The 15,421-nt window shown below is 34.3% G+C and overlaps 1 protein-coding gene across 3 annotated transcripts in view; it reads left to right on the top strand.

The window, feature by feature from the left end:
• The window catches only part of LOC144978354 (uncharacterized), a 13,855-nt gene extending 267 nt beyond the window's left edge, over positions 1 to 13,588 (top strand). The window contains exons 1-10 of one of the 3 annotated variants that reach the window (XM_078924278.1): positions 1 to 41; positions 1,641 to 1,878; positions 3,552 to 3,695; positions 4,528 to 4,763; positions 5,895 to 5,995; positions 6,640 to 6,690; positions 7,188 to 7,304; positions 9,556 to 9,676; positions 10,011 to 10,108; positions 12,202 to 13,588. The exon at positions 1 to 41 is cut by the window's left edge and continues 267 nt beyond it. In XM_078924278.1, coding sequence (XP_078780404.1) covers positions 1 to 41; positions 1,641 to 1,878; positions 3,552 to 3,695; positions 4,528 to 4,763; positions 5,895 to 5,995; positions 6,640 to 6,690; positions 7,188 to 7,304; positions 9,556 to 9,676; positions 10,011 to 10,108; positions 12,202 to 13,113 — 2,059 coding nt within the window. In that variant the 3' untranslated portion in view covers positions 13,114 to 13,588. Of the gene's footprint in view, positions 42 to 1,595; positions 1,879 to 3,551; positions 3,696 to 4,527; positions 4,764 to 5,894; positions 5,996 to 6,639; positions 6,691 to 7,187; positions 7,305 to 9,555; positions 9,677 to 10,010; positions 10,109 to 12,201 lie in introns of all 3 variants that reach the window. The other 2 variants (XM_078924279.1, XM_078924280.1) reach the window with 2 other exon arrangements.
• Positions 13,589 to 15,421: the final 1,833 nt, after the last annotated feature.

Genomic DNA, 15,421 nt, shown 5'->3' with positions numbered 1-15,421 from the left:
TGCTTCTACTTTTACAAGATGTGGAGGAATGCAGCAAAAGGGTAAGTCTCTCTCTCTCTCTCTCTCTCTCTCTCTCTCTCTCTCTCTCTCTCTCTCTCTCTCTCTCTCTCTCTCTCTCTCTCTCTCTCTCTATCTATCTATCTATCTATCTATCTATCCATCTCCTATCCAACATACAACAAACTCTCCTTACACTTTACACCTGCAATTTACTCTTGTCATCCCCATTCGCTCTCCCCGGTAGACAGAGGCTCTTACTCTTATTTTTCGTTCTGGACTCCACTCACTTTAAACTTTTAAAAAAGCCTAAGCCTAAGCTAAAGCCATAGCCTTTACTAAAAATGAGCCCCATGTCCCGCCTTATTTGTTACTAGGTCTAGTGCTCTTTCTTGCACTTTCAAGAGCAGAATTAAGGGACGGTTTGAGTTTGGGTCATAGAGGGCGGTTTTAATTTTGATTTAATAATTCTGTATCGTCGTTATATTATTATGGAAGTGTCAATTTCCAAGGAGTGAGTCCTTATAGGATAAAAAACATTTTTGATACCCGTTTTGCGTTCTGATTCTGGGTTCTGGCATTAAAAAGTAAAAGAATCTTGTGGCAAATTTTCCGCAAGAACTAGATAACCTCCATATTCTTCCCTCTGCTGATCAGCATTGTAGTAATTGTAGCATTGTGTGTCACCATAAAGAGAGATTTTACAGCTTTAGCTGATTATGGGATTTATATTAGTATTAGAACATTACAAAGTTGCGAATCAAAATTTTGTGACAAAATGCACATATATACCCTATCCAAAAAAATCTCTCTATGGTGACATAATTTCATTATCTCTGTGATAAATGTGGAAATTGTCAGACAATTTCATGGAATAGTTTCTGAAAAGTATTTGACACAGTAACCCACATCCCTAGAAAAATGACATAATGAGAAAATAGCAGAATAGCTTTCTGTTTTTCAGACTTTTCTTATTACCTTTGCCTTTACCATTTTCGACCTTTTTTTTTCGTGCTTTTTTAAAGTATATTTTGAGAAATTACATTTCAGTAATTCTAGGATTATAATTAAATATTATTTTCCCCCAAAATCTCAAATCAATTTTTAAAGGATTTTCTTAATTATAATTCGACCCTTAAAACGCATTCATATCTATCACTTCACAGTTCCAACTAGTCAATCTTATATTTTAATGAGGAAACTAGCCATCCGTGGTCACCTGCGGTAAATTCATACCTGTTGCATCTTCTGGTGCCTATTACATAATTTCATAGCCATCACACCTACTGACTCATACTTCTTTCAAATGTGTTCCAACTCATTCCTTGATGTCTTAGTTTGTGACATTCTCGCCACCAGCTAGGAATTATGGTACACATCTCTCTTTCTTCCTCTCCCTTGGTAATTTCACCCCATTTCCTTTTTTTTTTTTTTTCGTTATGCCTCTTTTGTTTTGGTTTCTTTTCTCAATGGAGTCATATAAAGTTATATGTGATATTTGAATATTTAACTTTTAACACATATGAAAGTAATGCATTTATACATTCTTGAATGACAATTTTAATTAATGATTTTATTTGGATCTACTTGACCAACAGTGTTCGTAAAAAATCTTTAAGAGATTTTTTCTTCAAATTGTCAAGTTATTACAGGTTCAATGAGATTAGCCGGTGGTGACATGCAGGACAAATCCCCCTCCCTTAGCCCCAGTCCCCCTCAGTTTCGTCAACGACATTTTGGATCAAGTAGTAGCACCCAAACCAACAGTGGAAGCAGTAAAGGAGGGAACCAGTCAGATTCAGACTCCGGTATTGTTTCTGGAATGAGAGACCTCAATATACAGTCACGAGACAAGACAACTTCACACCAGTTTGAAAATAGGTAAATGAAATTGTTTACATACTAACAATTTTAGAAATAAATCTAAACTAATGCTTTTTTATAGTGCCATATCCACAAATGTGCACAAAGCACTCTACATAGGACCCCAAATGCAGCATTTATTATGAGGGATGAACATAATATCTATGATGTACTATACAACTTTTTTTGACAGATACAATGCTGTTAATGACTCATTTCAAACCCTAGTGCGGTGAGAAAATGTGATAAAGAGTCTTTTCCAAGGACTGAATTTTGCACTGCCCAGAGTGGGACTAAAACCAGGGACAACACGTCGGCACGCAGGTGTCATACTACAAGACCACAATGCAGCACAAATATATGCAATTCTAAATAGGACATTTCCACGGTTTTACCATTTTAATAGGCTTTACATTGCAGCAGACCCAAGTTTTCCATTTCATAAAGGGGCATGTGGTCTTGTGGTATGACACTGACTTTAAGATCGGGAGGTCCTGGGTTTGAGCCTTGCTCGGCACATAGTTGAGTCCTTGGAAAAAGCTTTTTATTCACATTCTCTCACCATACTCAAGTGTAAAATGAGTACTAGGTTGTTACTCTGTCTAAAAGAAATTGTAATATTGCCTTACAGGCATCATGTCACAGGACCCCTTGTAAAGTGCTTTGAGCGTGTTTAGTGGGTATTGCACCGTATAAAAAAGCTTAAGTTATGATGGCTCAGTGAATAAGGCATTGCAATTCCACCTAGGAAACCGTAATTTTAGCCCCACTGTCAGCATTCACTTTTTCATTGAGTAAGAAATATAGTACTTATTGCTCCATTTGCAGTGCTGTGGTTACTTGTCAATTATCTTAGTCACTTCTTGAAAAAGACAGTAAAGAGACACTGTTTGTAACCTTTAACATAACAAACAATCATAATTTTAGTCGAATTATCTTACAATGGTGACAATCCGTATCATGTTTACAATGAAATTACATATCATGTAAGTCAAATTAACCAATAAATTTATACCGAATATTTTACAAGAAACCCTTTTATTTTTTTACTCCTTTGTTTATCTAGACAAAGTATCTTTTTCTGATTCAGTTATGTATTTAAGATAAAGTTGTTGATAGCCCCAACCAGTAACATATTTCATAACTGCAGCTTGACATAGTAGTATATGAAATGGTCTGGGAAGGATAATGTGCCTGGAGGGGGCTGGGAGGCATTGCCTATTTCAAATAAATCAACTACCACCAACATGAAGGAAGTTAGAAAAACAATAACATGTTATATTGTTAAATTTACTATTTCGTCTTCTTTGAAATATTACGTATTACAACTCCTCCCCCCCCCCCCCTTACACACTCACACACCTTGTGTCTTAAATAAACTGGTAATGTTGTCACCCAAAAGATGAGTTATTATTATTAGATGGCGAACACTGTATGATTATTATTATTATTATTATTATTATTATTATTATTATTATTATTATTATTATTATTATTATTATTATTATTATTGTTATTATTGTTATTGTTATTATTATTATTATTATTATTATTATTATTATTATTATTATTATTATTATTTTTATTATTTTCATATTAGTTGTAATAGTATTTATTGATGTTATACTTATTGGCATTCCCTCAAGATTTAACATTTCTCTTTCTGGTCATTTAATATTTTTTCTTTTCAGGAGGACATTTTGCTCTAACAATAACAGAGTAATTCTTCGTAACTTAACAGATGTAGCTAGCATGTTGAGGGAGAATAGAGCTAAGAATGTAGTCATTGTTGCCGGAGCAGGCATTTCAACACCAAGTGGTATCCCTGATTTCAGGTATGTATTTTTTAAAAGATTTGATTTTAAATATGATTATATTACATAAGCTCATTATCTCTTTTATTTTTTTTAAAGACAGAAACATTTTCAGTTTAAATAATTGGTCATGATGCAGCCTTCATAAAGTCATAACCTGACACAACTCAAAAATCTATATCAGAATGCATGGTGATGACCACTTAAAGAAAGTGATCATTGAGTTGTATTCAATAGTACAACCAATGGGATCATTCGTTTCTTGAGCATTACTAATTATAACTCACTTTTCACTTTCTTTTAGTGATGGTTGCTGACTGTTGGGGCATAATTTGTGTGTCACTATGATAATAATGGGATTGAGGGATTGCGTCATTAAAGATGTTGCCTAAAGTAAAACCTCATCATGCTGAAGCATTTAAAACCTTGGAGTAACCAATAGAGTGATTATGAATTTATTACAGTCAATACCTGTCATAAAGTTGGCATTATAGCCACTTGTACTCATACAGGTTTAATTGGAACATACAAAATTGGTTAAATTTATTTTTATTCCTCCTGCGTTTTCATTAAACTGCTATGAAAATGGTGCTATTTTAGTAATAATTGGATATAGCAGCAAACTGGACTGTACTTCATCAATTCTTGAGTCATTTTAAGTCACAATTCGTAGAAATGATCTTGCATCAAATAATATTCTTGAAATACAAATTCCCCCCCCCCCCCCCCCCCCCCCCCCCCCCGCACAAAATTAGATATTTTCTATCTTGCCTTTAGTAATCTGTAAATTGGGGGAGATTTAAGGTTTTACTGTAATCTATATCAATCGCTTTCCTCCTTTTATTTTGAACAGGACCCCTGGCACTGGTCTTTATGATAACCTTCAACAATACAACATCCCCTATCCAGAGGCCATTTTTGACATTGACTTTTTTCACCACAATCCACGACCCTTTTTCACCCTTGCTAAAGAGTTGTATCCATCCGGCAAATACAGACCAAACTACATACACTACCTTGCACGTCTTCTTAATGACAGAGGCATCTTGCTGCGAATGTACACACAAAATATAGACGGACTTGAAAGATGTGAGTTATCTTTCTTTTTTTTTCAAATCAAAATTTATTTTATGACATAAATTTTTTCTTGTTGTAATAAATTATATCCTATATGATTAATTCCACGTGTGCTGCTGTGCTTTAGAGATAAGGTCTTGGACTTGCAAAATTACTAAATCAGGTATGAATTTGAATTGTTGATGGGAAACCTCAGCGTTATGACCCCAGGAATGGTATTTTGTATATATACATTTTCCTTGTCCTACATGGGATGGGCTTTGAATACGGAGGGCCTCCTGGTGTAAATCAAGGTTAACATTATCTGAAGTTTGTAGAAGCTGCATGTTTCTTCCAATGTGTGTACACCTCCATCTTTAGAAGATTTAAAAACATAAATGATTGTTAAGTGTTTACCATGAATGAGCTCTATATGAATACAATGTTTCCACACAAACCCTCCCCTTACCTCCTCTATTTTTCTAAAATAATATCATTTGACGAAGGGGATCCTCCCTATTCAGGGGTGTGTAGAATAAAAAATTTTTAATGTTAGTTAGTCACAAGAATCTTATCCAAGGTGTTTTCATTTCCCACTTCAAATGCTGAAGATTTAGTGTCAATCACAACCATTAAGAAAATTATGGTCTCCCTTCCCTTTATTTCTGTTATAACAGGAGCTCAGGAATTGGCCATTTAGTTTGGAACAGTTCGCCCTTTTATCTTTAAGATGGAGGAGATTGCCAAATGAATGTATTTTTTAATACGATGATCAGTTGTTTCCCCCCCCCCCCCCCCCCTCCCCCCGATAATTGTCACTTCGTATTATAGTTGTGTTAGCTATGTATATTTAAAAGCCATCTGACTGTATCCCATTGAGCAAGGATTCTGTGCTTGTGTCTGGTTAGGACTTTAATTGGTCTCGAAATCTGGAATTAAATTTCCTTTTCTAAGTGAACAAGATCTCTTTGTTTTACATTTCCTTAGGTGCTTTGGATTACAGATCTAACATTTTTGATCATTCGCCATCCTTTTTACTGTTACTGGGGTACTGAAAGCTGCTAAAAGTGTTGCCATCCCTTTTTAAAAAACTTATACATATCTTTTTAAAGAGGTAATGAGTTTTAAATGCTTTCTGATAATCTTTTTTTATCTCTGCAATAGTGGCTGGTGTTCCTCCTGACAAACTGGTAGAGGCCCATGGAACCTTCTCTACAGCATCTTGTGTTCTATGTGAAGAAAAGTATAGGGGTTCTGAAATCAAGGTGAATACTTCTATTCTCCTTTTCCTCTTTTTGCAAGCTGTATTATAAATAAATGTTTTTATGAACATGCATAGTCATATGGGAGTCATTTAAAGAAAAAAATATTTGTTTCCCATTTACTTTCTTTTTACGTATATTATCTTTTTGGCTGCAAAAATTTACAATGAGGAACAATGATATTGGAATGACTGCTGAAAGGAATATAAGAGGGAGAAGAAGAAGAGACTTAATTATTACTTGTGTAAAAAGCGTCTCTAAGTGGCTGACAGGTGATGTGAGATGTGGAATTCCTGAAGAGGAGCGGACAAAGAGTATTGGAGAGACCTGATCACCAGTTTCTAATGGATCTAGTTCATGATTGATCTACTATCAACGTTGTATTTCTGAAGCCAAATTCTAATTATCTGCATGACCCCCCCCCCCCCTCCTCTCTCTCTCTCTCTCTCTCTCTCCTTCTCTCCTCCTCCTCCTCCTCCTCCTCCTCCTCCTCCTCCTCCTCCTCCTTCTTCTTCTTCCAATTATTTAGAACAAGCAAATGAAGATAGTCAAGTATTTGATTTAAATGGTAAATGCTTCATTTGAAAGCTTATCTAGAGCATATCTCTCAGAAAATTTTTTCACTTATAATATTTCTTTACTTTCAGGAATCAATCTTCAACGACAAACTTCCAAAGTGCACAAAAAGAGGATGTTATGTAAGAATTGACACATGCTCATGCCTTGTTAAAATCAATCAGTTTGAAGTAACTGTCATATGTTGGCTTATAGAGAGAAATCAAAAGTTAGAGGTTTATCTTATAATAATAAGTAATTACCGGCCTGCTTGAAGCTATGCATTGTTAAAGTATGATACAACAGTGTCAAAATGATCAAAACACATATTACAAGGAATGTTTTGGATTCAAACCCTTCGTTAGCAAAAACAATGAATAGACCTAAAATCCAGATAATTGATTATTGGAGTCTATTTACCTCTCTCTATATTTCCCCTATCTTATCACTATTAAATATTGTTTTTGTTGTTGGTGGTAAAAGAAGATCTTGAGTGTCAAATTGTTGAATATTTTCATTAACAAATTTATTTGGTAGTCAAATAGTAGGATTTTAAAGGATTATTATTCATTTATTTTAATTTGTACGTGTTTTTCTTTTGTTATTGTTACCTCTATCTTTTCTGTTATTATTTCTCCAGGGTATTGTGAAACCTGACATTGTCTTTTTTGGAGAGGAGTTGCCCAAACGTTTCTATTTTTACCTCAAGGACATGCTACAAACTGACATGGTGCTAGTGATGGGAACATCGTTAGAGGTAAGTTCAGTGTCACTGACCAAAGATAAAACAAAGATACTCATTGGTTAGTGTTTTGCATTTTTACTGAACAGGGGCAGAGTAGCAAATGGAAATTTTTTTTTTTTTTTTGTTTTTTTGTTGTTTTTTTTCTTCTCCTGACTAAAACTAGAAGGTAAATCAATGGAAACCTATATAATACTGATGATGGATCAGATCAAAATGCCTTTTTGTTTCCTATCCCTGAAATATCAGATACTAAGTGAACTCAGTAGTTATTGTTCGAGTTGTGGTAAGTGACAGCAGTAGTAGAGGCCCCTACCTCTTCGCTTTTCACTGAATCATTTCTCTTTTTCAGAGGAAATCATGTAATTCCGCCCATTACAGTTAGATCACATTACAGTTACATTCTTTTTTTTATACAGAAAGTAAAATAACATGCTGTAAGGGGATGTATTTGTTTCAAACAATTTTTTTCCTTGTCAGGAAGGCTAATGGTGACTACACTGAGAGCTTGACATGATATAAGCATTGTGGCATTTGTATATATTTAAAATAGAATAGCATCTTTCTGCATTGGAAAAAAAAATATTGAATTATATTGTTAATTATAATTGCTACATCTGTAATTACTCAACTCAAAGGATTCATTGTTCTGGGTAGGGTTCCTGACCTCCCATAGTGGGCAGGGAGGTACATACTGTGTCTTCTACCCTCCTATGTCTGTTTTCCAACATGCTTTCTGTCTTTGTCTTGGAATGAGATTACTTGGTTTTGTCCTGGCCCTGGCCAGATACCCTGGCTGGGAGGGAAACAGTCAAATGTATAGTGAGTTTTGGGAGATATTTTTTTCCTTGTAAATCATCTCTCTGTTATGCACTGTATTACGTTTTGTATATATTATATATGATTTCACATTTGAGTGTATTCCTCTTAGTGGGGACCTGTGCTTGTGGCTGGATGAGATAGTGTGCTCTTGGAATCTACATCTGTTTCCTATTTGAACCAACTACCCTTTGTCTTCCTTATTCTTGGCTGCTTTAATTTTAATTCTAGAACTTTTTACTATCCCATTTTCTTCCTTTTTACTGGCACTGATACGACCTTAATGTGTTGCAAGCGCCGTAGAACCCTAAAAACAAACAAAACAATTCATTGTTACAGCCTTTATTTCAAGAATGGTAATTTAAATCCTCTTTTTCAACAGAAATTCCTCTTTTTTGATATCTTAATACCTAATGACTTCTATGGGTAAGGGCCTCTGACAAAATATGAGTAGTTGCAGTTGTCATTAAATGCCCTACTAATACATAAGCAAAAGCATAACAAAAACTTTTGATAGTTAGATCATTCAAATCCCTGTATATGTTTCAATTCATTGGGGATTTTACCATTGTGACAAAGTGCCAAATTATACAGGGTGTCCCAAAAGTCGCACACCATGTAGATTCTTCTGATAATCCAAGTGAATAACAATTTTATTAATAATCATAATAGATGATCAAATTGTTCATCCTCTGCATCGATACATGCATCAATTCTCTTTATAAAATTGTGTCTATGAAACGTTTAATCAAATGGCATACAGTAGTATAGCTCAAAGGCGTTTGTCTCTCATGATGAATATGGTTGAATTCTTCAGCATTAGATCCCCATTTTTCCCCATACATAAAAACGAATTTAACTCTTTCTTGTATCATTAGTTTTTTCACCCATATCTGGAACGTTAAAAAAAAAATGATATTATTATATCTCATTATTAATATTATATTGTTACTCTTATGTATTTTCATAAAAATGTGCATGTTGTACGACTTCTGGGACACCTTGTATAATATAAAGACATGCATTACCTAAAGATGTCAGAAGATGTTTAAAATATTTTATTTTTTTAAATAGTATTTTTGGATCATGGAGTTGAATTTTGCCCTGGTTTCTGGACTATTAAATTTACAGTTACAATTGCTTGTCACCCTTTGGACAGAATGCTAGTCTATCACAAAGTACTTTTCACAGGGCCTAAACGACTCAACTACCTAATCATTGCCTGTTTAACAGAGGGGTTAGATAAAACCATAGTGAAACCTGGAATCAAAACCCTTTGCTTTGGTGGTGATTGGAGTACTTTTCCAATTGAGCTATCGGAAGCCTCAATGCTCTCTATGAGCTACACATAAAATTCTTCACAAATATTTGGTTCAAGTTAAATTTTCAAAACAAAATTTGGCAACCAAGCTGTCAGATGTTTAATTTTTAATTTTTTAAAACTCAGGTTCAACCATTTGCTGGAATAATTGACACTGTTCGGTGGACGGTCCCTCGTGTGTTGTTCAACAGGAATGCTGTGGGGCCATTCAAAAGTGGAAAAAGGGCTAAAGACTTTATAGCTGAAGGTGGGAATTAAGATTTTTATTATAGAGATTAAATATTAATCTCAGCACCATGAATTCAACATTGTCTCACAGGAGAATGATTTGATAATAAGGTGCTTATTTTGATTTCTTGTCAACTAAAAACGTTCCTTCTTCCTCTTCCTCCTCCTTCCCCTTCTCCTCTCTCCCTCCTCCTCCTTCTTTCTCTACTCTTTATCCTCCTCCTCTTATCCTTCTCCTTCTTTTTTATCTTTTTCTTTCTTTCTCTCCCTCCTCCTCTTCCTCCAATAAAATTACGAAGGAAAAAAATATGTAAAAAGATATTTGATGTTACATTTTGTTGACTTCTTTCCAGGTGATTTGATAGAATGCCTGCAGTCCTTTGTGCAAATGGCTGGCATGAAGGACGAAATGGTGGACCTCATCACAAGAAGCGAAGGAACTTTTAGACTGGTAAGCTTGCATTGATTTAACATGAATTTGTATTAGGTAAATGTTTATTTGTTTGTTTATTATTTGTGTGCTGATTTGGCAAAATCCGTCAGATGTCGCACAAGCTAGTTTTGAGATACAAGCTGAAAAAAAGTTTTAAAAATCATTATCTGTATGATTTTCATTTTTTTCACTTCATCATTTTTATTATTCATGCACCTACATTCTCACGAAAGGATTTTACAATTTGAAGCTTATTGATAATTTAATTAAATTTTTTTCTGAGCACTTTCTAAGTGAAATGCCTTTAAAATTGACCTAAAATCTGCCTCTATGGTAGAGGATTTCAATTCAGGGCTGAGTACCAAAACTTTTACCAAACCCCAACATATTACATATCATTCTTTTTGTCATTGTTCACTCTCTGGAATGCAGGTCAGTGTGCATGAATATAAGTTAAGCTACTATTGAGTTCATAAATGACTGAGCATAGCTACCACCTTCCACTGTCCTATGTGAAATATTGTGTCATCAATAAAATCATATGACTTTTGCATTTTCTTTCAATTTTTATCATAATTTACAATATAAGATTTCTAAAAGTCATTATCAAGATCTGAAAACTAAAATAATATCACCAAAAACATAGCTGGTTCCTGACCTCCCATAGTGGGCAGGATGGCTCTTACTGTGTCATCTATTCCCCTATATCTGTTTCCCAACATGCTTTCTGTCTTAGTTTGACCCTAATTGAGATAATTTCAAGATTCAAAGTCCATTTTGCCCAGAGATGATGCTTCTATTCGAATATGTGATTCAACTTTTTCTGACATCCAAAGAGTTTTGTCAGAACACCACACATTGATCAGGAATTCTTGGAATTCAATATTGATAAAAATACGATCCTGTTTGATGTGCTGAGTGGACACAAGATTTTTTAAAAACTTTTGATTGAAAAAGTGATTCTAATTTACTGTTCATCTCCCAAAACTTCCTCAATATCATACATCCCACTCAAGCTGAACTGCTGCAATTTTCAATGCTTGTACTTGTATAAGGCCACAGATGCAAAATACAATTCTTTTATGTGAACAGTGTTCCTTGATTTATTTATCTATTTATTTTTAGAATCATTCACTACGCTTTGACCAAATTATGTCTCATCAAATTTGATTATGAAGTATATTGGATTTCGGTTTAATTAATTTTTATTGTTGATAGTCATGTCCTAATTTTTTTTTTTTAATTCCATATTAATGTTCTAAAATATCAACTTTTTTTGTTGTTGTTGTTTTAAAAATTGTCTTGTTTAACCAATTGGAGGGAAAATGGATTTTCAACGAGGTTGCCAACTTTCCATATTTTTATGGAATTCATTATGTTATAAACCCTCAGTATATTTCAATCACCTGCTAAACAGAAAGAAAAAAAATAATGTCCTTTTACTCACGCACTCAGAAAGGGGTCGTTCTATTTGTTTGCATAAAAGTTCAGAAAATTTTTGCTTCCTGAATTGGCAACCCTCTTTCAAGCTTAGTTTCTCTATTAGCTGGAACTGGATTTTAGAAGGTCTTTCTTATAATATTATCCAGTGTGGAATTTAAAGATAATGATTTCAGCTTGAGAAATATTCATTGAGGAGAGATAAGGGTTCTATATGGTTCAATGATAGAACACCCATCTCACACTCACTACATACCTAACTTGACTGTATGTTACATCATTCTTTTCCTTTGCCTCTTTGCCCAGTAGAAGTAACCATGTAGCTAGGTCATATAATATTTTGTAAAAGGTATGCGGCAATAAACCAATCTCTTATTTAGATGGTAGCGAGTGATTGGTGCTGTCTTATTGAAAGCGAGATGAAGTCTTATTCAAGGGCTTTTTAGTTCAGAAAAGAAATGAGTTGTGATTTGAATTTATTTTTTTTCACAAATATTCTTTTACATTTTCGGCCAGGAAAGGATGTCAGTTCTTCTTGATTTAGAATGCAGACATCAACATTCAAATGTCTCGATTTTTTTTTTTTTCATTACTCCTGACAAGTCTTAATGAACATTATTTTCTTTATTGCAAATTTTATATACTAAATATATTAAAATCTATTTCCATAGGCTGCTCCTCCTCCCCCTTCACCAACAACATGCAAGACTGCCAACAAAAGTGCCAAAACCAAATCTGGTGTCAAGTCAGACCCTGTACTCACTGCTATGTGGAGACAGAATGCTCAACTTGACATGTATTCTGATTCAGAATCTAGTGAAACATCTGATTTTGACGATTCAAGCTCTGAGTCATCTTCAAGTTCTGATAAACAACAGCAACAGTCTGGCGATGCTAAAAAACCAGGACAGTTTTCTAAAAACAGCAAATTGCAAACTAAGCCACCTGGTTCTAGAGGGTTTTCTTCATTGCTTGGAGGAGGAAAAGCTACTGGTGCAATTTCAAAAACTACTCCTGTAGGAAAGCCGCCCACTGGCAAGGCTGTGGGTGCTATTAATAGAAACAATGGTAGTGTGCATAATACAAATTCACCAAGTCGAAATTTCTCTTTACTGTCAAGGAGAAAGGATAATAACTCTAAAACTTTCTCACTTAAATCAACCACTGCACGTGACAGTTCAGTTTCTCCAGGTGTTGAGAGAAGGAATGTAAAGCCTGAATCTAAATGGGCTGTTAGTCCTGTTCGACGAAAGCCACAAATTGATTTGGTTATCAGTCCTCACAGAAAACCTCCGCAACCACCTGGCTCACATCCAGTGAAACCTCGGTCAAGTTCGGTCAACAAAGCTGTCCCTGAGAAAGCTCACAGCAAAGCAACTGGTATCCGTTCAGTTATCAATCGTGTCCGGTCCGCTCAAACTCCAAAAATAACTTATCACCATCGACCCTCGCCAAAAGCAGCTTATGATGCTCGTATAATGACTGTCAACACTTCAAATTCAAGTAGTTCTGAAGAGGATGAAGATGGCGATGAGGATGGAGATGATGTTGATGACGATTCAACCTCCGATGATTCCAGATGAAGATTGTTGTATTACAAAAGTGCTTTATTCAAAATGAAAGATTCAATCCGTATACACAGTTTGGTCACATCTGATATAATATATTTCATGTGCCAAGTAACCTCAATAATAGTCCAGTGAAATTCTTGTATTGCATATTTTCCAGAAGAATTTAATAAATGGAGTGAAATATATTTTTATTTTTGAAGAAAGCAAAAGAAGTACCGTGGAATCCTGATGAATCCAACATGGCCTGAACAGAAAGATTTTTTGACTATAAGCAAATTTGACATATACCATTATCAATGGAACACACTAAAATAAAGAACAGAAAATTAGGGACCAACAATAAGTTTTGACTTCAAGCAGAATTTGACCTTAAGAGTGTTGACTTTATGTGGATTCCACTGTACAATAATTTTAAAGAAAATGAGCTTGGAAAAAGTAATATTTCCAAATTTAACATTAAATATTTTTAAGTCTCACAAAAAAAAAATTTTAAAAATCTAAATTTTTAAACATCTCATAAAGTATTTGTTGGATATTCTCAATGACAATACTTTTCCTGTATTGAATCTGTTCGCTTGATCTGCTGTCATAGCATATTTTCAAGCCTTCGTGCACTTTTTTGCGGTCACTTCCGTCTCTTAGTAACGATTTCATGTTATTATTATTATATTCTCACCCGGTATCTCATTCTATGTTCAAAGATCTTGTCACTTTACTCTCACCTCCAAGCCATTTCAGTACTATATTATATATAAATATATATCACTGTGAAATATAATGAAACATTGCTGTATAAATTGTGTACAGTGTATTCTGCATTACGACCAATATTATTGTTTGTTTATATCTTTCTCTAATTATTTTATCAAACCGATCTTTTACTGGTGGAGTCCAATTACACTGTTATCTGACGTCGCATCTTACTGCTTTTACTAAGGGAGTGGTGATTTCCCCTGACCTCACTTTCACCTAAAATAAGTGGACATAAATGAATTTTAACACAGTGACTGTTTGATTGATTTCGGTGAAATTCGTCATTATACTGAAAACTGTAAAATGAACCAAGAGCACCATTTCATTTTACCTTCTGTAATGTGCAAATTTAAAAAGAAAAAAGTTGATAAAATACAAAGAATTATTTTTGGAACCATTCAAATATGGATCTCTTGTTTGATTGTATTGATTAATGATTCATCCCAATCGATTTATTTGAGTTGTTTTAAAAAAAATATTTTGGTTTTTAGTTTCCACCAACCCTCTCACCCATCTTCTTCTGGTCAAAACTATTTATCGTACAAATGTGCCACTTTGTCTTGGTTTTGATTAACTCTTTAATTTTGAGACAAGATTTATTTAAAACCATAAATATTTATCCCATTATCTATTAAGTCACAACCTTTTTTTTTTTTTAGCTTAGCATTAAAGCAGTCAAAATGATTTGACCTGGGGTATGATATGGGGTAAGAGTAAAATTGAACCTGGCCAGTAAAGGGTTGTTATATTTTGTAAAAGAATAGATTTGTACAACCTGAAAGGTTATGTTTTGAAAGTCTTTTATGTGGATGATAAATTTTTAATTTGACGATTTCTTTTTCTGAGGTTGAAAAAATCCTGAACTTAATTTTCAGGTTATTGGTCTAAGCAGGAAAAACAAAATTGCCTTCCACATTTTTGTGTTCACAATACAAAAAGGAATTTGCATTTTTTCTTGTAAATGTGAGTATACATTAACAGACATATTGGCATCAATTTGAAATATTTAACTATGTCATTTGTCTATACAGTGCATCACAGAAATCTCGATCAAGTCTCAATTCCCCTTTTTAATCGATGTATTTTCATAGTATTGGCAACACAAAAATTTTGAACACTTTCGAAGGCCAACACGGAAATCTCGAAGAAACTGGACATTCACTTTCATGTTTGTTCATAAAATTGTTTTGCCTTCTGTTTGTATTGAATGGAAATGAAAGCTATCTTCGCTCTCAAATGACATTAAGTAAGTTAATTAATATAACAAGCGTGCATTTGTCTAGAGTGTATATATATGTGTGTGTGCGTATGTGAGAGAGAGAGAGATTGTGTTTGGAAGAGGGGGGATGCAAAGCATGATTGACCAGGGTCATACGCACAAGACGCGTCACTCTATATAATTCTAATGTGTCCCAGTACCAGTGGGAGACCAGCGAGGCATTGATGGCCTGAGGCTGTTACTGTTATATCAAAGAGGAGATAAGTGGGGAGTTAATGTGATAAGGTACTGGATTCAGAGGTAAAGACTTCATGTACTGAGTGTGTTATCAACATTGCGATGTGCTAG

The sequence above is a fragment of the Berghia stephanieae genome, chromosome 8, assembly GCF_034508935.2.
Source record: "Berghia stephanieae isolate SIO BIC M18660-M18661 chromosome 8, UCSD_Bste_1.3, whole genome shotgun sequence".
Taxonomy (NCBI): Eukaryota; Metazoa; Mollusca; class Gastropoda; order Nudibranchia; family Aeolidiidae; genus Berghia; species Berghia stephanieae.
The sequence above is the reverse complement of the archived record's forward strand: the minus strand, read 5'-3'. Positions and strand labels throughout refer to the sequence as shown.